The sequence below is a fragment of the Gadus macrocephalus genome, chromosome 16 (genome assembly GCF_031168955.1).
Source record: "Gadus macrocephalus chromosome 16, ASM3116895v1".
NCBI lineage: Eukaryota > Metazoa > Chordata > Actinopteri > Gadiformes > Gadidae > Gadus > Gadus macrocephalus.
The window spans coordinates 2304247-2324640 of NC_082397.1; the positions used below are offsets into that span (position 1 = coordinate 2304247).

Below are 20394 nucleotides of genomic sequence, written 5' to 3' on the forward strand. Positions count from 1 at the left end.
TTAGCTTACGAGAAGTGATTAACGGCTGATTTGGATATATTTCAAACAAAGTAGGCTGAACCAAGCAACCTAATTTGGAACCTTACCTGGTAAAAGAAATATGAACAAACACGATAGTTCCTTTTATTACTCAACTCAATTACAATGTTGGCGAAACTACTGTCTGTCTTTGGTGAGTCTAACGCCCCGTGCCCACTACATGCGTCCGTCGACTGATGTGGGAAGGCGTGGCTGACTGATGGGGGAGTGGTCTTTGCAGAGGCATCCGTCAGCCAATCAAATCGGGTTCTTCCCGCTTCTTCCTGCTTGTTGCGATGCAAGATGACCCGCTTTCCATGCAGTATCGTCAGAGCCCGAGTCGCGTCACAGTGCTTAAATTTGCATACACGATTGTTACGTCCCCCGCTAGCGGAAGGGGTGGCAACATAAAACCAGATGTCTTTGGTTAACTGGAAGTTGTTTATTTGTTTATTTAGCCCAGAGCATGGGATAAGTTCCCGTGTAGCAATTAACAAGAACCTCGATCAACCAACAAATCCATTCGAAGACCCAATATGGCAGGCTTCATATCCAAGGCCAGCTGCCGCCGTGCTTTATCCTCCCGGATCCTCGGCCCTCCGATGCAGCAGCCAATCACGTCCGGGGACAGGCACATCAAAATTAACATAATGGTCAACAAATCACACGCGGGGAAAAACACATGATCATTAGCATGAGCATCGACAAACTGAGGATTTTACCCATGAGGGCGGGGTGTCAATCAGCAACCGTACAGCGATCTGATTGGATGACGGATCCGTCGCTGCCAAAAAGTTGAAAAATTTTCAACTTTCTGACGGAGCCGAAGGCTCCAACGGAACGTACAGATCCACAATGCATTGCGCGTCCGTCCCCATTAAAGTCAATGGGGATCACGCAACGGACGGAGGTAGTGGGCACGGGGCGTAACAATCATTTTAAAGTCAAAAGTGTTCTCGACACAGCAATTTTACCAAGGATGCACCGGTTGGTATCTTGTAGGAACTTGGCAGCACAGATACCCCAGAATTAATTTTTGCATTTTAGCGAGAAGCGGCAAGCAGCAGAGCAGACGAATAACGCAACGTGTTTTTTTTAACTATCGTATGCATTCAAATTCTATTGATTAGTCTTTTAGAGCATCAGGAATCGATCTGCTGTTTTCATACGGTGATGTTTGTGAGATGATTGTGTAACTAATGAATAGCACGTCCAAGGTAACGATCATGTTCTGTAAGATGTCTGAAAGCAGCTCCGTTATGCCAAGGTTAACTTATGAGTGATTAACGTCTGATTTGGATCTAATTCAAACAAAGAGTTTGAACCAAGAAAATTAATCTTTAACCCCAAACTAGTAAAGAAATATGAACAATCTATAGTTTATGTCATTGCTTATGGTATGTTTGGCAGATATAGGGCATGAAAATTATCATGGTAAAACAAGAAAAAAGGTATCTGTAAAAACTACAATTGCTCTGAACAGGCAGGAGGAAATCATATTCCAGCAAACTGCTGCTGGACAGCAGTTTAAGTCTTAAAGGAACAAGGGACACACATCATGTTTTATAAAGGAGGTTGAGGACCTTCACAGGCCGATATACAATATTTAATAAAACACCAATTTCAGGCCGATACAAACCCTTGTCCACATTATTCTCAATATCAAAGTGTGTCATTCAGGGAAACAGCATCAACCATACTCAGTGGAGAAGGAGAGTCCAGGTATTCAGTTGTAGTCACTGCGATATGCAATGCAACACGCTAAAACAGACTTCTTAATTTGTAAGAAGGGGAAAGTTGGTCTGATTTCAGTAATATTTTTCTCAGGTGAAAGAATACAAGTCTAATTATACTTTTAACATGGAGAGAGAGAGAGAGAGAGAGAGAGAGAGAGAGAGAGAGAGAGAGAGAGAGAGAGAGAGAGAGAGAGAGAGAGAGAGAGAGAGAGAGAGAGAGAGACTACATTACTTGTACTGAAACTTTGCTAGTCTGTCTTTCAGTGCAGCAAAGCGGTCAATGACTTTCTCATTGAAATCACGCATGTTGAGGACTAGTTCCCTCTCCATGGAGAGCATGGACAGTGCATTCAGACGTTCCTGGCCCATTGAATTTCGCAGGAATGTCTTAGAATTTTTTAAGTTGAGAAACATCTCTCAGCTTCAGCTGTTGTCATAGGAGTAGTTATGAGAATGTTAAACAAACTCACAGTCTCAGAGAATGTCTCCTGGAGGTTGTAGCTCATGATAACCTGGTACAGTGCCAGTGCACCACAGCAAGCCTTGATTCAGGATTCTCATAGATCAGAGACAGTTCCGTCTTGAGCTTTGCCTTGTTCAGCGTGGGATATGCCTTCACAGTGGCATTCAGAGCATCAGCAGGAAATGAATGGCAGTACCTTTCAAACATATTCCTTGTACTAAGGTAGCACTCACAAGGTGGCCAGTGAAAGAGAACCTCGCTTTGGTGTGAGCCAGGATGGTGTCGCAGACCTCCTCAGACAGCCTCTGCTTCGCCTCTTCTGTCAAAGCCGTCCTTAGTCTGTCGGTTCCTGATGGCTCTTGCAGCTGGTCAGAGTCTCTGAATGCCAAACCAATAATGTGTTTGTTAGGCTGTGTACAGCACTGTAGTCTACGTGATGCACATGTTCACACTTTATCCAGTAAAAAGATGTCAGCATATCCACTTAAAATGGGCAGGAATGCATAATGTTAGTGTTAGACACTGTTTTTTTATCTATTGTGTTGGTAACTCCACTCATAAATCTATCTACAGTCAAGTATGTATTTAGACAAATACGATAAAATATCAATATAATATGGGCAACCTTTTATGTGTGGTTGTTCAAGACACACTGAAGGCATGATGAGTATACCCACTTAAAATGGGCAGGGATGCATAATGTTAGTGTTAAACACTTTTTTTTTTTTAAGCTATCCATTGTGCCTCGCCTAACCAGGATGTCCAGCACAGAGTAAAGCAAGCTAGATTACACCACTGGCAATATATTATAAAAAATAACATATATTATAAAAAAGAACACAAATACATTTCTCCTTTCATGCATATGTTCTCATAACAAAGCTTTGCTTTGAGAAGGATCAAATAATCTAAATGTTATCTTACCTAATGGTCTGCACACTGCTTGTCAAGCTCTCGAGGGCCCTTTTGATGAACACTGCTGCATCAATGTCCTTCTTCTTGAGCCTCTGGTACAGAATGTCGACGTGCGACCGCTTTTTTCACTGATTTTGGTCTTGGAGTTCCTGATTGTTTTAATGCCAATTTATCTGAATTGGATCGTCGACTTAAAGGAACTTCTTTCAAAGACGCAACGGAATTGCACACATTAGCAGCCATGTTGAAATTAGCAAGTGACTTGATCGAAGATATCCCTTTGCGCTCTTTGCTCAGTTACGTATGACGCAAGCACGTTAGGGCGAGTCCCAAATCCCCATTGAAGATGCATTGAAGGCTCATTTTCCGTAAAAAATAGTTTTAACATGACAGTCAACGGAGAATCCTTGGGCGATTTTCCACGTCATTGAATTCGCCCAGAGAGGCGGGACCATTTGAAACGCGACTTGAATCTGACGATTCTGATTGGACAATGATAATATGTCTAGAACACTGAAAACTACTTTTGCTGTGATAGAATTTGTTAGAAAAAAAATCCTCTTTCTCCCAGTTGGTAGTGCGTCGCCCAAATCGCCCCTATACACCATCCGCCCCTGGCCTAGGATTATGACGTGTCCAGCTAATTGCTTGAGAAGGCGGTCGCTTGGGACGGCGTTGGATGGGCTTTGAATACCGCGAGGGCTGCTTGCAGACAGTCCTAGTTATTATTATTATTATTATTATTATTATTACTATAAACGCAGGGAGCGAGGGAGCAAAGAGGGAGAGGGCGGTTCTTAGTTGTTTAGTTTCATAACCTTGCTCTCTTCTGTTCTTTCTACTCTCTCTTTAGAACTGTCAAATCAAAGAACAGCTGGTATTAAGATAAATCTACACTAACAATACATTCTGATACCTTGTCTTACAAAAGAACATCAAATATTACAATATCTGCACCAGACAGCCAATTTTATAATATCACACCTGTAAACAGAGCGCATGGTACCGTGGCTGCAAGCTGCTCAGGGCCACACCCCCACCCTCCTCCTTGACCCGCCTCTCTCCTCCTCATTTATATTAAAGCTACAGACACCAAAACAGCACATTTGGGGGAAGCTCAATGTGCGACTGGCTCAGAGTGGCTGTAACTCTGCACGACGGCTGAATTTCAGGAACGTATTTGAATACTGTGTTAGTGGCCCACTAATACCTACGTGAAAGCATCCATAAAATAGCATGTCATGGGACCTTAAATGTAGGCTGTGAATTAAGATGAACACAGAAGCTTAGGTAAAGTTGAGAAATTCGTTTTTTGTGGCATCTTGAACCAACACTACCACCACAAGTGGTAATCTAAGAAAAGTTGTGTTTTTCTCTTGATTTGTCTTTCAGAACTTGGAAGGATTCGCTCTAAATTAGTCGACATGTTGTTGGACCAAGATGTCATCAATCTCCTGCGTTTCCTTCGGGAGATGAATGTGTTGAATGACGAGGAGAAGGAGACTGTAGAGGGGTGGATAACAAGTGAAGGCAAAGCACGTTGTCTCATTGATACGGTGATGAAGAAAGGGGCGAGAGAAAGTAGCGTGATGGTTGATTATTTGACGGAGAGACCCCCTGAACTATGGCCGACCCTGGGTCTGACCCCAACTTCTGCTCTGATCAGTGAGTTTAAAATGTTCATAAAGTTCCCTTAGTGTTAGGGTTAGGGCACCCTAACCCTGTGTGTGTGTGTGTGTGTGTGTGTGTGTGTGTGTGTGTGTGTGTGTGTGTGTGTGTGTGTGTGTGTGTGTGTGTGTGTGTGTGTGTGTGTGTGTGTGTGTGTGTGTGTGTGTGTGTGTGTGTGTGTTTCACAGGCGAGTTGTGATTTTGAGTGTATATTTTAAAGAATTTATCAATTATTATCCCAGAAATTGTCAATGCAGAGAGAATTTGGTTGAGAAGAAACTTAAATTTGTTTAATTTGCCTTTTCTCTTGATTTGTATTTCAGAACTTGGAAGGATTCGCTCTAAATTAGTCCACACGTTGTCAGACCACGATGTCATCAATCTCCTGCGTTTCCTTAGGGAGATTAATGTGTTGAATGACGAGGAGAAGAAGACTGTAGAGGGGAAGACCACCAGAGAAGACAAAGCACGTTGTCTCATTTATTCAGTGCTGGGGAAAGGGGAGAGAGCAAGTAGCCTGATGGTTGATTATCTGACGGCGAGGCAACCTGAACTATGCTTAACCCTGGGTCTGACCCCAACTTCTGCTCGGATCAGTGAGTTCAGCATGTTTATAAAGTTCCCTTAACATGTGTGTAAAGTTTTTTCAACAACTTCTTTGCTTAAGTTTCGGTGTCAATCAAAGTAATTGCTGTTAAGCGTAATGCACCACTTCACCTGTAGGGGCCCAGAATCACATATAAACTGTGTGTGTGTGTGTGTGTGTGTGTGTGTGTGTGTGTGTGTGTGTGTGTGTGTGTTTCACAGGGGAGTTGTGATTTTGATTGTATATTTTAAAGAATTGATAAATTATTATCCAAGAAATGATCAATTCAGATTATTATGTTGAGAATTTTCTTTTAATTCATTTAATTTGCCTTTTCTCTTGATTTGTCTTTCAGAACTTGAAAGGATTCGCTCTAAATTAGTCGACATGTTGTCTTACAACGATTTCATCAATCTCCTGCATAACCTTAGGAAGTTAAATGTGTTGAATGACGAGGAGAAGAAGACTGTAGAGGGGAAGACGACCAGAGAAGACAAAGCACGTTGTCTAATTGATACGGTAAAAGAGAAAGGGGGGAAAGCAAGTAGCGTGATGGTTGATTATCTGACGGAGAAACACCCTGAACTATGCTCAACCCTGGATCCGACCAAAACTGCTCAGATCAGTGAGTTTAACGTGTTTTTAAAGTTCCCTTAACATGTGTGTAAAGCTTTTTGTCCATAACTAATTTGCTGAAGTTTCAGTGTCAATCAAAGTAATTGCTGTTAAGCGTAATGCACCACTTTACCTGCAGGGGCCAAGAATCACATATAAACTGCATATTTTAAGTGTGTGTGTGTGTGTGTGTGTGTGCAGGGCCGGCGCTGGCCGTTTCGGAGCCCTAGGCGACTCGAAATCAACTTGCGCCCCCTGGACAGGTCTTGCGAGCGGGGGGGGGGGGGGGGGGTGCTCCCGCGCCCCCTCGCTTCTCCGTTCGCCTCGTATATTTTAATTGATATATTTTTTAATTAAGGGCGCCACCAGAGGGCGCCCCCAACGCATTTGTCGCCCTAGGCGGTCGCCTAGCTCGCCTATGCCGATCGCCGGCCCTGTGTGTGTGTGTGTGTGTGTGTGTGTGTGTGTGTGTGTAATTGCTTGACTAGTCCAAATGTGGTCGCTTGTGTAGACTAGTAGACTCATTTTAGACGTCTTTTTTATACTACTTCTATAATTTATTTAATTTATTTACATGTTCATGCCATCATTTTGCCATCAGAAAAAGAGAAACGGCGATTTATTTAATTGCAGCGTCGGATGAATGATTATGGACTGAACAATGGCTCTCCCTCCCTCTCGCTCGCATGCTTTTGACCCACCCGTAGGCCACATGCCAGTGCACACACACACACACACACACACACACACACACACACACACACACACACACACACACACACACACACACACACACACACACACACACACACACACACACACACACACACAGTTGCGCACAGGGACACACAGACAGACACACAAACAAAGACACGCCTAGGCCAATTATTTACTGAACTTTTCCCACAAACCGCATTTTCAAGTAAATAAACAGATAAATGCAAAAATAAATATATATGTATAAAGAATAACTTGATTAGGCCTACTTAAAATAAATAAACCAGAAAATGTAAGATAACAACAAAAAATCATAATATACAAATATGACATTGTGCATACATTTCCTGCACCTGTCATACGCTTCCAAATGACGGCCAAAAACCGTACCCTGTACTAAGGTGAAATGCTACAGCTACAGGAAACCTAATGGTACAGAAAACATCTTGAAACATTAAGAAGTAGTATAAAAAAGACGTCTAAAATTAGTCTCAATTTGATGTTGAAAAGACGTCCACAAACGACCACATTTTAACTAAATAGCCCATCCACGGAGGTCCCACAGAAGTCAACATTAGACGTCGAAAAAACAACGTCACCTGGCGTTACAAAACAACCCCTTCAGTGGACCGAAATTTTACGACCAAAAATAATGACACAGAAAAGACGTCACTCCAACGGCATTGCGCAGTGTGATCATGTATACATTTCCTGCAGCTGTCATAGGCGTCCAAATGACGTCCAAAAAATGTATGACGTCCAAAAAAATGATGTCCAGTATTGGCCATGTACCGACCTGATATAAACAGGATCTGCACGTCTATCCAACGTCCAATGTTTAGTGGGTTGGTTATTCGTGGCACTTTGATCAAACACTGAAACAATTTGGTTTACCAGAAGTCAACTGAGGAAGTGTTAATTTTTATTTCAGTATTTTTTTAGTCATTTTTTTTTCAATTAATGCCATCTCAAATTCTCTTGATTTGTCTTTCAGGGTTTGGTGGGGATCCGTCATTCAGTATCAAACAGGAGAGTCCTGGTCTGATGTCCCCGCCTCTGCCCCTCGAAATGCATGAAGGCGATAGCGAGCTGGGTAAGTTTCAGTCTCCTACACTGTAAAAAATAAAAAGTTGAGAGAACTCAAAATTGCAAGGGAACTTACTGCAATCAATTTTTGAGTTTTGAGCCCATCAAAAGATAATTTTCTTCTTTAGACAAACTTGAAAGTTAGAGTTATACCAACTAAGATTTTTATATTTTACAAAACTCAAAAAAGTAAGTCAGGGTTGTTAACTTAATGTTTCAAATTAAGGTTAATATTATTTTAAAAAGAAAACATTTCAAAGAATGCAAAACAAGTTTTAAGTTCACATTATTAAAATTAATAAATGGTAACTTCCATTTTACATTTCTGAATGCCAGACAGCAATAGAACAAGCAACATGTAGCTAGTTCAGCAGCAGAGAATCGCTGTCTAAATGCAGCAAACCAAAGTGCAGAACAAGTTTGACATTATGGTCAAACTTGTTCTGCACGAGACGGGAGCCCAGGTTAAATGGTGACGCAACTCTCATGCCTCCGAGAGCCGCACGATCCCGAGAGCTGCCTTTATTTAACACACACCCACAACTAGGGATGGGAATCGAGAACCGGTTCTTGTTCAGAACCGGTTCCGAGTCAACCGATTCCTTGGAATCGTTAGCAAGCCTGCTTAACGATTCCGCTTATCGGTTCCGGTCGCGGCAAATGCGTCGTGACGTCACACCACGCTGCTTTGATTTGGTTCAGAACGCAGCAAACATGTCGCCGCCGAGGAAGAATCGCATTGTGCGTTCAAACCAAACGCGACGGGGCGACAAGATCCCATACAAAGTGAACGTAGAGACGCGTATAAGTTTTTGTCGTGATGACAGCCAATCAGCGTTCAACAGCGTGATAACTGAGTGACATGTGTAACGTAACAGCCAATCAGTGTTCAGCCGTCAAACTCAGTGCAGTGCAGTCCGGGTGAACCGCGGAATGGAGGAGAAAGTGATTGTTGCAGTTTGCGACTCCCGGATCTCTATATATAATAGTATATAATATATTATATACTATATTATAATTGTATATATAATATCACGGCCAACAGCTCTGTCGCCTCCGGATGGCCGTAGCGTGGGGAGCTCTCATAGGGATTGGGCTTCTCGGGGTTTGTTTACCGGCATTGCTATGGTTTCCGGTCTTGTGTGTTCCAACGGTTTATTAGGTAGGCCCATCTAATAAATCTCTGTCTAATCAATGCTTCATTTTGTTTATGTCAGTTTAATTTTGTTACAAGTTGAATGCAAATGAGCACTGTTAGAATTCCAAAAGGCACAAGCTCTTACTTGGCTGTTTTCAGTCTGTGTTTTTAGTTGTATGGCACATAATGATGGCATTTGGGCTTAAAAAGCGATATATTTTTTCGTCTAGACCAATTGATTTGAAAATGTACAATTTCCTAATACTAGAAGCACTTCTGATCAGATATTAAAGAGATGTAATGCAAACAAACACATTTATACTTATTTTCTCACCCAATGAGAATCGATAAGAGAATCGATAAGGAATCGGATCGATAAGCAGAATCGGAATCGGAATCGTGAAATTCTTATAAATTCCCATCCCTACCCACAACACACAGCGCACCGCACACCCAACCAACGGACATGCAAGTCTTGGTAACGGTGGCGGCAACACTACACACAATAAACAACACACAAACAATAAAGACCCCAAACCCGTTAACCCCACTTAACCTAACAGAAACAAATTGACAAAAGGCAATAAACCCCTTTTTCCCAACCGGCATCACGAATACCCAGACTCCCCTGGGGGTAGTGTCGAAATGTGCATGTGCACCGTAGTTGGCCCAGCCTCAGACAGAGTCTGACTTAAACCCGTGAGTCTTGCTAACAAAGATACTACAGTGAGCCCAACTCTTGACCCAAAACTCAACATTGTTGGTTGGACTAAATTGCATTGCACAGTTGACATGAATACTTAATGTTTTATATTCATTTTACTCAGAAATCATAATGAGACCAACAATTTTAAGTTTTCGTTTTTACAGTATAGGTTTAGGACTAATAAGTAACATAACCCTCTATATCATAGTTTGGCCCTATCAAAATGCATTACACAATACACACCAGATAATTACAGATCATATAATAACATAATAAGACCTAATTTAATCAATACATTATTTTTTTTAAAGAAGGTCAAAGGTGTGTGGCATGTTCTGGAATATCTTCGGGATCTGTGATAACAATTCTAAACCTGTGTGTGTGTGTGTGTGTGTGTGTGTTAGGGATGTGTCGGTCGCGACTGATTCGTTACAACGAACGTGAACGACAAGAACTGGTTCCCCAAAACAAGAAGAACTGGTTCTTTGATTCTTTTTTTTTAACATAAACCAAACATATGGTCACGTAAATAAAATATACGAACGAACAGAGCTCCGTCTCCCCGCAACTTATATTGATTGAGTCTACAACTTTCTCAAAGATTCAGCCAATGAGACGTAGCAATGGTGTTGGAATGGCACCTGGGTAAACCAATGACAAGGCGGTACCGTCGAATATGCGCGCTTTCTCTGTCTGACGTATCTTGGGTCATACCATTCGACGTGGGGCCACTCATATATCCCCCTACATTTTTTCGAAAAATAGACTTGACCTCCATCTGTTTATTGGATAAACACATTTCCCAATCCCAGGAGTCTTTGCTCCATTCAATTTAAGAACAAACAAAGAAATTAAACTGCAGTTCGTATTTTTTATTTATGACCATGCAAGTTCTGTAATGCCTGAACAATGAAGAATTAAATGTAAAGTAAAATAAAATTATAAATGTAAAACCATGAATGAAATATAGAGAGTAAGCAAGTGGTATGAATATTGGTGGGACGTTTGATATACTACATAGCAGGCATCTCCAAACGGCGGACTGCGGTCTTGACGGTCCTATCCGGACCCATGACGAATAAAAAAAAAAAAAAAATTATAAAAAGTTTTTTTATTTTTTAATTTTTTTAAGATGTAATCTGACGTAACGAACGAATCAAAAGGACCGAATCAAATAAACGAATCGTTATAGTGAACTGAACTGAAAGAACTAGTTCCCGGAAAATAATCATTTTGCCCATCCCTAGTGTGTGTGTGTGTGTGTGTGTGTGTGTGTGTGTGTGTGTGTGTGTGTGTGTGTGTGTGTGTGTGTGTGTGTGTGTGTGTGTGTGTGTGTGTGTGTGTGTGTGTGTGTGTGTGTGTGTGTGTGTGATGTAAAAACCCTGCTGGTCTCTGATGCAATCCAACATTCATCAGTTAAAATATCCATGTAACCCATCTATAATAAAATCCCTCAGATATGAAAGGCCTAATATGTAACATTTACCTATTAAATATACTTTGTTATATATTATGTTGAGTTACTTGACCAATTTAAAATGTTTAAACAATGTTCCAACCCAGAGATATCCATAGTTTTATTTACAGTAATGGTCCGTTGTGCCATAGGTCAATGTGGATGGCGTCATATGGCCTTTACTCCCTGTGGGGGGAATTCAGGAACCAAGTCAATCGTTTCTGTCTAAACTGTTTAACGAAATAGTAATCTGAATTTATAACAATTAGGCTAGTTTATTTGAGTTATAAACGTGAACAAACATTCTCCCTGAGTTCGCCCTGCGCCTCTCTATTAGCTTCGCAAGGAGACGTCCCCAAATGGGAAATCAACCTCTGCCGCTCCAAGAGCTGCTCAAGCTGGAGTCTGCCGCATTGTCTAATGCGAGGACTTCTTAAACAGTGGCACAGGTCTCAGAAATGCTGAGATGAGCTCTGCTCCACACATGATTTGTGATGGAAAAATCTATCATGTTGTTTCCCCTTCATCATGTAAGTTCTATATCCTATTCCTTGCATTGTCTAGCCACTCTACCTTTTCCTAGCGTTATCTAACATTAACCTTTGTGCCTGGGGTATACCGGTCACGAGGGAGCAGAGATCCCCTTATGCATTCTCCTCCTTGATGAGAATACAGGAAACTCTGTCCTTTAAGTAAATATTATTTGATTTGCTCATTGACAATTATAATGTTGGGTCTCATAGTGGTGACTTCTCAGTTTGACCCTTTGACCCTTGACCACCCCAATGGTGTCAGCCATTATTTTTTTGACAGAAGAGGCCTAATGTATTGATATGATACGTCAATAGCAATCTAGCTTAAATGTCTTCTCGACACGCCCATTTTACTCAGGATGCTCCGGTTGGTATCTTGAAGGAACTTGGCCGCACCCCAACAACAGAGCAGACCATGAGCGCATTGTTGTTTTTTTTACAATTTTCCTACACTATTTCATCACTAAATTCACTTCTGATAAAGTTTTAGGCGAGGAGTCAACTGTGTAGATTTCTTATTCAGAGGTAAGCTAGCTAGCCAGCCAGCCAGTAGCTCTCTCAGACCCTATCGCCCCACGGACCACTGCAGCTGACAGGGCAGACGGCGGACGACAATGGTTGAAGGAAAGCAGGCCAACAACTGTATAACATTTATTTGATCAAATAAACGACAGAAGCAGTACGAAAGGGTTGTTTTTGTTTTTAATAGACTTTACATTTTTAGTGTACAGTTGAGGAGCAGTTTGAGCTTCAATTGTTTTCGGTGTTAAGCCTGGTTCCTATTTTGGAGGAATGCAGGTGTCCTCTGTAGTTTACACAATACCAGTAAGAGCGCACCGTCTCAAACTCTCAACAGCGTTCTGCATGCTCAGTACCCTTCTTCTCCCCTTAAGGTTGAGAAATCCCAAAGTTTCCTTTAACTCTCTTTCAATCCAAATCTATGAACAGCTGGTACTTCCCATAATTTTACACTAACAATACAATTTGATTCATGGACTCACTTTGATGAATGACATGATACGTGACAAACATGATACAGTCATGTTATATATGTTTACAGTGTACTTCATGTGGGCGGTAAGTTGACATGAAAAACCGGTCCAGGTCATGTTGAGGATTACTTTGGGTTATTTGTGAAATTTTTAACATACACTGACATATTAATTAGTTAAGTAGTTTAAGTCGTTTCCGAGGATGTCAGATATTACATTTCAGTATTTTTTCAGAAAACCCAAAAAATATTGAACGCAATTTGCAAATTCTATTGATTTGTCTTTCAGAACCTCTGATGACGTCAGGCAGTAGCGGACAGGGGAGCTTGTCCAAGTCTGAGCTGTCCGGCCCTGTGGATTCTGAGTCCTCACTTCCATTTGAAAAGCTTGGTAGCGCGCATGGTGAGTTCAAGACTCCTAGTTGTACGAGATATTAGTCTACATGTATAACCCTCTATGTCATGGTCACCCACCAGATCAATACGTAGTTTATCTTTTTAACATTTTAAGGCTAACATTTTTATGGCTTATTTCGATCATAAGTCATATTCATGACCAAAGGGTTTTTAGGGTCGTCATGCAGTGACTGAAAAAGAAAGATGATCAACGATGGCAACTCAAAGCGTGAGGAGTAACAAATAAATAATGGATTATTTCTTTTAAAATGTATCTGCTTAAGAATCCAATGTCCACTGATATGGTTTTAAAGCTATTGTTATCCAATGTTTTAGCTCAAAACGATGTTAAATGCAATTGGATAAAACAAACAATCGTACTTGCATGTCCCACAACCTCCCTAGCAAGATCAGATTATTTTGGACCTCTGCATTTCTAAATACAGAGGTACGTTCACGTTTGTGAGACTAACTATCATGTTGTGTACGATGTCTGAAAGCAACTCCATTATGCCAACGTTGGCTTACGAGAAGTGATTAACGGCTGATTTGGTTATATTTCAAACAAAGTAGGCTGAACCAAGCAACCTAATGTGGAACCTTACCTGGGAAAGAAATATGAACAAACACGATAGTTCCTTTTATTACTCAACTCAATTATAATGTTGGCGAAACTACTTTCTTTGTTTGGTGAGTCTTACAATCATTTTAAAGTTTAAAGGGGACCTATTATGCTTTTTTGACTTTGATGACTTGTAAACGTTGTTATAATGATTGATAGTCATGTTTAACCATACACAAAAAACGATGTAGATTTTTGGGAAACTCTTCCTCTCATCTGGGCGCTTTCAGCATTCAACGCTCGGTTTCGTCCTTCTCCGCCCCCTCGCCCCCCTCCTGCCAACCCAACTCCATTGTGATTGGTTACCTTCCTTGAAGCGCGCGCGGGCAGATTCGACCAGGCATTTGGGGGCGCGGCAGGAGTGCCTCTACGTAGATGATTTCCCGGAAATGTGAACAAGTGAATCGCAATCGTTGTCCCGAGTGTTTAGCGCTCTGCACAGCCACCCCAGACTGTCAGCAGGGAATACGTTGAAATGCATGTACGTCATTATTTGACACTTTAGTATGGTTAAACATGACTATCAATCATTATAACAACGTTTATAGGTCATAAAAGTCGAAAAAGCATAATAGGTCCCCTTTAAGATTGTAAGTTTGCATTTTGCAATGAACGGTCAAAAGTGTTCTCGACACAGCAATTTTACCCACGATGCACAGGTTCATTATGTATTGGTGGAGTTGGCGTGGACTGTACAATGTTCTCCAGTTTATGTTGTTCTTTCAGGTAAGATGATTTCAAGTTGAAGTTCTACTTAAAGTGCAATTCCGGCGAAAACTTATCCCAGGGTCTTTGTTTTGGCATGTATACCCATCAAATAAGCCCTCCAGATATTTTTTTCATTGAAAATCGAGTATAGAGTTTGCCCTGCGCAATGTTTGGCTTCCAAAACATTGGCGAGGGGCACAGCGAACGTTTAAAAATCGCCTTTTTTTTTAAACGTGTGTGTGTGTGTGTGTGTGTGTGTGTGTGTGTGTGTGTGTGTGTGTGTGTGTGTGTGTGTGTGTGTGTGTGTGTGTGTGTGTGTGTGTGTGTGTGTGTGTGTGTGTGACAGGATACCTTTTATAGGTTTGGTTCAGGTTTGTAGCCTCACCTTAACCCCTAACACCAATTTCTAAAGTGGTAATATCTGCATTTTTGCGTCAGAATGTGGAACTTGACCCACCTGTGTGTGGATTGTGTTTCTTTTTCCAGACAAAGTCTATGAAACCCGCTCCCCAGGGCAGGATCTGTCAGATAAGCAGCTCCGGGTTGTTGCACAAACTCTTGGACGAAGGTGGGAGAAGGCGGCCCTCCACCTGGGGCTGACGGATGAAGATCTGGACGACATCAAGAAAGAAGAGATGGCTGAGTTCAAGCAGAGACGGAAGATGTTGCGCCTGTGGAAGGAGCAAAGACCAGGAAAGGCCACAGCACAGGACCTGCTGAGTGGTCTGGAAGGGCTGAAGGTCCTACCGGTCAAAACTCGTCGGTCATTGGAAGGTAACGTATTTAACCCAAACCCAAGGTCGTCGTAGTGGGGGGGGGGGGGAGGGCCCTCAAAGCCTGAGATGAAAACTTTGATCGGGGGAGGAGGAAAACACATTCCAGCAGTGGTGCTGGGCAGCAGTTTAGTTCATGAAGGAACAGGGGACACACATCATGTTTTATAAAGGAGGTTGAGGACCTTCACAGGCCGATATACGATATTTAATTAAACGCCAATTCCAATCTGGTACAAACCCTGCTCCACATTATGCTCATGAACAAAGTGTGTCCTTCAGCATGACCCATACTCAGTGGAGAAGGAGTGTCCAGGTATTCAGTTGTAGTCACTGTGATATGCAACGCAACACGCTAAAACAGACAGAATAATGAATTAGAAGGGGAAGGTTGGTCTGATTTTAGTCATATATTTCTCAGATGAAATAATGCTATTCTAGTTATACTTTTAACATTTTGGTCAAAACAAAGCAAAGGATCAAACAAGACACCAAGATTTTTAACACAGGCACTTTGCGGGAAGCCCGAGCCATCGAGACATAGCGGGACCGCTTAGAGGGGCCGTCATCCTCAGCAGACAGTCCTTTTGAAGTGTGACTGATCCGCTCCCTACCAATCACCAGCCACCACCAGTGAGTGAGAGTGGGAGTGGGGGGAGAGTGAGGGAGGGAAAAAACAGCACCTCACTCTGGTAGGGAGGGACAACACACTCAAATACAGACTCAAATGACCCATGGTCCTAGCAATTATAGACAGTCTTTGTGCATTTAACTAACTAAAGCTCCACTGACCACGCAGTTCTTTAACTGCTTTTTACTGTTGTTGACCTAGTGGGATATACTTCTGAATCTGAGATGTGTTCTGTTCAATGAATTAATTAATTGTAGGTGTGCTATTAGGGCAGAGTTATTTTTAATTGGCCTATTTTTTACAAGTATAATCCAAACAATGGCTCTATAGACAGCCGATTGAGAGTTGAGTGTAATTTGAATATTTTTTTCATTATTTTCCAAGAAATTATTAACATTCATTGAGTTATCAATTTGTAACTACAAAACGATATAATTATTAAAGGTGTTAATAATAGGAGGACTGTGATACAAAATCTACATTGAAGAAATTCTGATTCATTGTCTTTAATTAATGACAGCACATTAAGTGACAGCACAATGCGTAAGTTTAAGTCTTCTAGTTTTAGCAGTGATAAGTCTACCTGCATAACCCTATATATCATAGTTCTTCCCTGTAAAAATACATTTCACACACACCAGTTAAAAAGTTCATCATATCATAACATAATGAGACCTAATTTTATAAATACATAATTCCTTTTCTAAACAAGGAATATCTGTTAGGATTCTGGGATACAAATTCTTAACCTATAGCTTTTTTCAAACATACATCATACACATGACTGAAGAATATATTTGAATATGAATGCAATCTATTTATATTTCTAAATAGTTGACCAAAACCAAAATGGTCACACGTTATCTTTAATCTGGTGATAATGAATTGAACCGGGTTCATAAGGAAAGGCAAGGCAACTTTATTTATATAGCACTTTTCATACACAAGGTAGACTCAAAGTGCTTCACATATAAACATTGTCATACAATAAAATAAAATAGTACATAAGTGAAAGAAAACATATGCAAAGAAATGAGTAAAATAGAAAGTTAAAAAGGCATTTTAGCAATAAATTAGGAAACAAAGGCAAAGTTAAAAAAGCTTTTTAGAATCTTAAATACTTTTTAGTATTTAAGATTTAGCAGAAAGCTAAAGCAAACATAAAAGTCTTCAGTCTTGTTTTAAAGGTGCTCAGTGTTGGGGCAAGTCTTGAATCCTCAAATCGCCCCCCTTTTTACACTGCAAAACAGATGCGGTCGCTGCTTGGCAGCTGATACAATTTCATTGTCTTTCCTTTGTAAAACCGAGGGGGTAGGCCTATATTCCCCCTTCATGAAGGAGACAGCTTTTTTGGTTCATTGGAGCAGGCGGGACTACCCAAGATGACCTCTTTAGAATAATTTGCATACTCTGAATGTTTATTTTATTTTATTATTCAAGCCACTCGCATGCAAGATACTACATCTGAGTTTAGGCTACAAACACGATTAACTATTTACAAGTGCAAAAACGCAGACATATCCTTTGTGGATTCCACCGTCTCTCCAGTTGAAGTGCTCATGTTGCTACGTCATCAACTCCTCTACCCAAGTCCTGCTCCTGGTACCGCGATGCCGTTTGATCACTTTTCAATGAAAATGAAACCCCCAATATGTGTAGGGTTCGAGAGGGGACATTGGGGTAGGAAAAAATCAAGACGGTATATTTCCTTGGTCGGTGTAACTGCGAGGACCATGCCAGGAAAACAATTCAAATAAGACGGGCACATTTGGAAGCGTAAAAACGCTTAGTGAATGCCTCAACTTCTTTTGACCACTTTGTAATTACTTTGTGATTTAGCTATTGCTAAATCTTATTGAAAAAAAACACCATTAAGTGGTCAGCGGCTGTGCAATGTCTGATATTGTCATCAGTTTCTAGGACACTAAACAGTCAAATTAAAACTAGTTTCCATTAGGCACTCCATTGGGCAGACTTTCCGTCTGCCCACTTAGAAATGCGCAATGACACTTGAAGTCACTTAGTTAAGGGTTATTTTTGTTTTAAGTACACATTATATATCTATATATATTTTTCTTTTGTGTACGGTTGAGGAGTAGGTTAAGCTTCAATTGTTTTAGGTGATAAAGCCTGGTTCCTATTTTGGAGGACTGCAGGCGTCCTCTGTGCTGTGCACAATACCAACCAGAACGCCCCGTCTCAAACTGTCTACAGCGTCCTGCGTGCTCGTGACCTTCAAGTTCATTCTTCCAAGAACAGCTAGCAAGAACGTTCTCCCCACTGATTGTAAAATGAAGAGTTGATTGATTACATGAATGTCCGTAAAATATAGTGCGGACCAAAACTAGAGAGAAGGCTCACCTCACCACCAACATGGCCACACAGAAACAGATGAAAGGGTACCGAGGGGAGAGAGATAAGAACTGATATAAAATGAAGAGTGCACTGTGACACTTCCATAGGAGTCACCAATAAATAGATAAATGAATAATAGATCAGACCTGGATGGACACAATAACAAACAGACCGTGATCAAAAAGGTAAAGAAACAAGTTTTATTTTTCTGTAGGGATCCTTTCCATAATGGTTATATATAATGTGAGCCGGTCAGTGGTAAAACCAGCACATTAAGAGGACGTACATCGACGAGCGCTTTGCCCCAAATTATCACATTGACGTTTTTTGTGGATTACTGCTGCAGTGTTTTCAATCATTGCTGGAAGGATCTTATAAATCACTCTCCCCATTAGTCACTTAGACCCAAAATGATAGAAAATAGGCTCAAGGTTGAGAAATCCCAAAGTTTTCTTTAACTCTTTGGATCGAAATATATGATCAGTTGGTACTTCACATAATTCTACACTACAATTATACAATATATTCTGATTCATGGACTCACTTTGATAAATTCCATGATACGGGACAAACATGATCCATGATAATGATTGTTATATATTCTTACAGCAGGCGCGTGCCGTCCATATTAGCAGGTGGGGCAGCAAACTACTTGCAAAAGCATGCTCCCAAAAAAATAGTTCCTCAGTAATTCATGGCTCCAAGTCTATTTTTAATAATGTGAATTTCACATTAACTGTCTATAGTTTCTGTAGGCTTTCCGACTATTTTTGGTCTGTTGACATCACATTTTGGGTGATGGTGGTGATTCTAGTTGAGTTTAACGTGTCATGCAATGTGGGGCAGGATAGCTCAGCGACCGCGTTCCTCCGTATGTTTATCGCATAACCCTGCAGGCTGCAACAAGAATTGCAATCCGCGCTAAAAGACGCCTTTATGGTCGTAAAGTTGTCTGCCCCATGGTCATACTCTAGAACTGTTTTTACTCAAATTATTCTGCGCGTATCTTTCATCGTTTCTATATCAGATGCAGATATGGCGAGTGGTGTTGCACCTGTGATCAACAGTGTTGAGTTTCTGTTAAGAAAAACATTTGAGAGGTTCAAATTGGAAGAGAAGTAAGAAATCAAACAACTTGGCCCAGACAGACCGGACATAAACATTATACTGGTTTACAGTGTACTTCATGTGGGCTGTAAGTTGACATGAACAACCTGTCCAGGTCATGTTGAGGATAACTTTGGGTTATTTGTGAAATGTTTAACACACACTGACACAATAATGTTTAAGTAGTATCCGAGGAAGTCAGATGTTGCATATCGGTATTTTTCAGAAAACAAAAAAATATTTAACGCAATTTGCAAATTCGATTGATTTGTCTTTCAGGACTGATAAAGAATACATCTGCTGGTCTGATGACGTCAGGCAGTAGCGGAGTGTGGAGCTTGTCCAAGTCTGAGCTGTCCGGCCCTATGGACTGCGGGTCGTCGTTTCCAGCTGAAATGCCAGGTAGCTCACATGGTGAGTTCAAGTCTCCTAGTTGTAGGAGATATTAGTCTACCTGATTAACCCATGGTCGCTCACCTGATGAATATGTAGTTAATCTTTTTTAAATTTTGAAACAAGTTTCATTTGGCCTGTTGGGGGTTCTGAGAACACATTTTAAACCTATGGCTTATTTTCAACGTAAGTCATATGCATAACTGAAGGGTTTCTCTGGTCGTCATGCAGTGACTACAAAAGAAAGATGATCAAGGATTGGCAACTCAAAGCAGTTGTAAAAACCTAATGGAGTAATAAATAAATAATGGTTATTTCTTTCAAATGGTATCCGCTTAAATTAAGATGGTGCAGAAAAGGAGTCAACTAATATGGTTTTAAAGCCATTGTTATCCAAAGTTTGATCTCCAAATGGCTTTACATGCAACCAACAATCCTACTTGCATGTCCCACAACCTCCCTAGCAAGCTCCGATTATTTTGGACCTCTGTATTTCTAAAGTCCTGCATACGTTCATGTTTGTGAGACTAATGTGCAACTAATGAATAGCACGTCCAAGGTAACTATCATGTTGTGTAATATGCCTGAAAGAAACTCCATTATTCCAACTTTAGCTTACGAGAAGTGATTAACGGCTGATTTGGATATATTTCAAACAAAGTAGGTTGAACCAAGCAACCTAATGCGGAACCTTCACCTAGGAAACAAATATGAACAAACACGATAGTTCCTTTTATTACCCAACTCAATTGCAATCTTGGCGAAACTAGTGTCTGTGTTT

General features: G+C 40.9%; 1 protein-coding gene across 1 annotated transcript in view; it reads left to right on the forward strand.

Annotated features, from left to right (window-relative positions):
* Window positions 1–20394, forward strand: part of LOC132475106 (uncharacterized) — a 444510-nt gene that overhangs the window by 272482 nt on the left and 151634 nt on the right. The window contains exons 41-47 of the mRNA XM_060076081.1: window positions 4525–4797; window positions 5124–5396; window positions 5742–6011; window positions 7713–7811; window positions 12918–13031; window positions 14841–15128; window positions 19500–19634. Coding sequence (XP_059932064.1) covers window positions 4525–4797; window positions 5124–5396; window positions 5742–6011; window positions 7713–7811; window positions 12918–13031; window positions 14841–15128; window positions 19500–19634 — 1452 coding nt within the window. The remainder of the gene's footprint in view (window positions 1–4524; window positions 4798–5123; window positions 5397–5741; window positions 6012–7712; window positions 7812–12917; window positions 13032–14840; window positions 15129–19499; window positions 19635–20394) is intronic.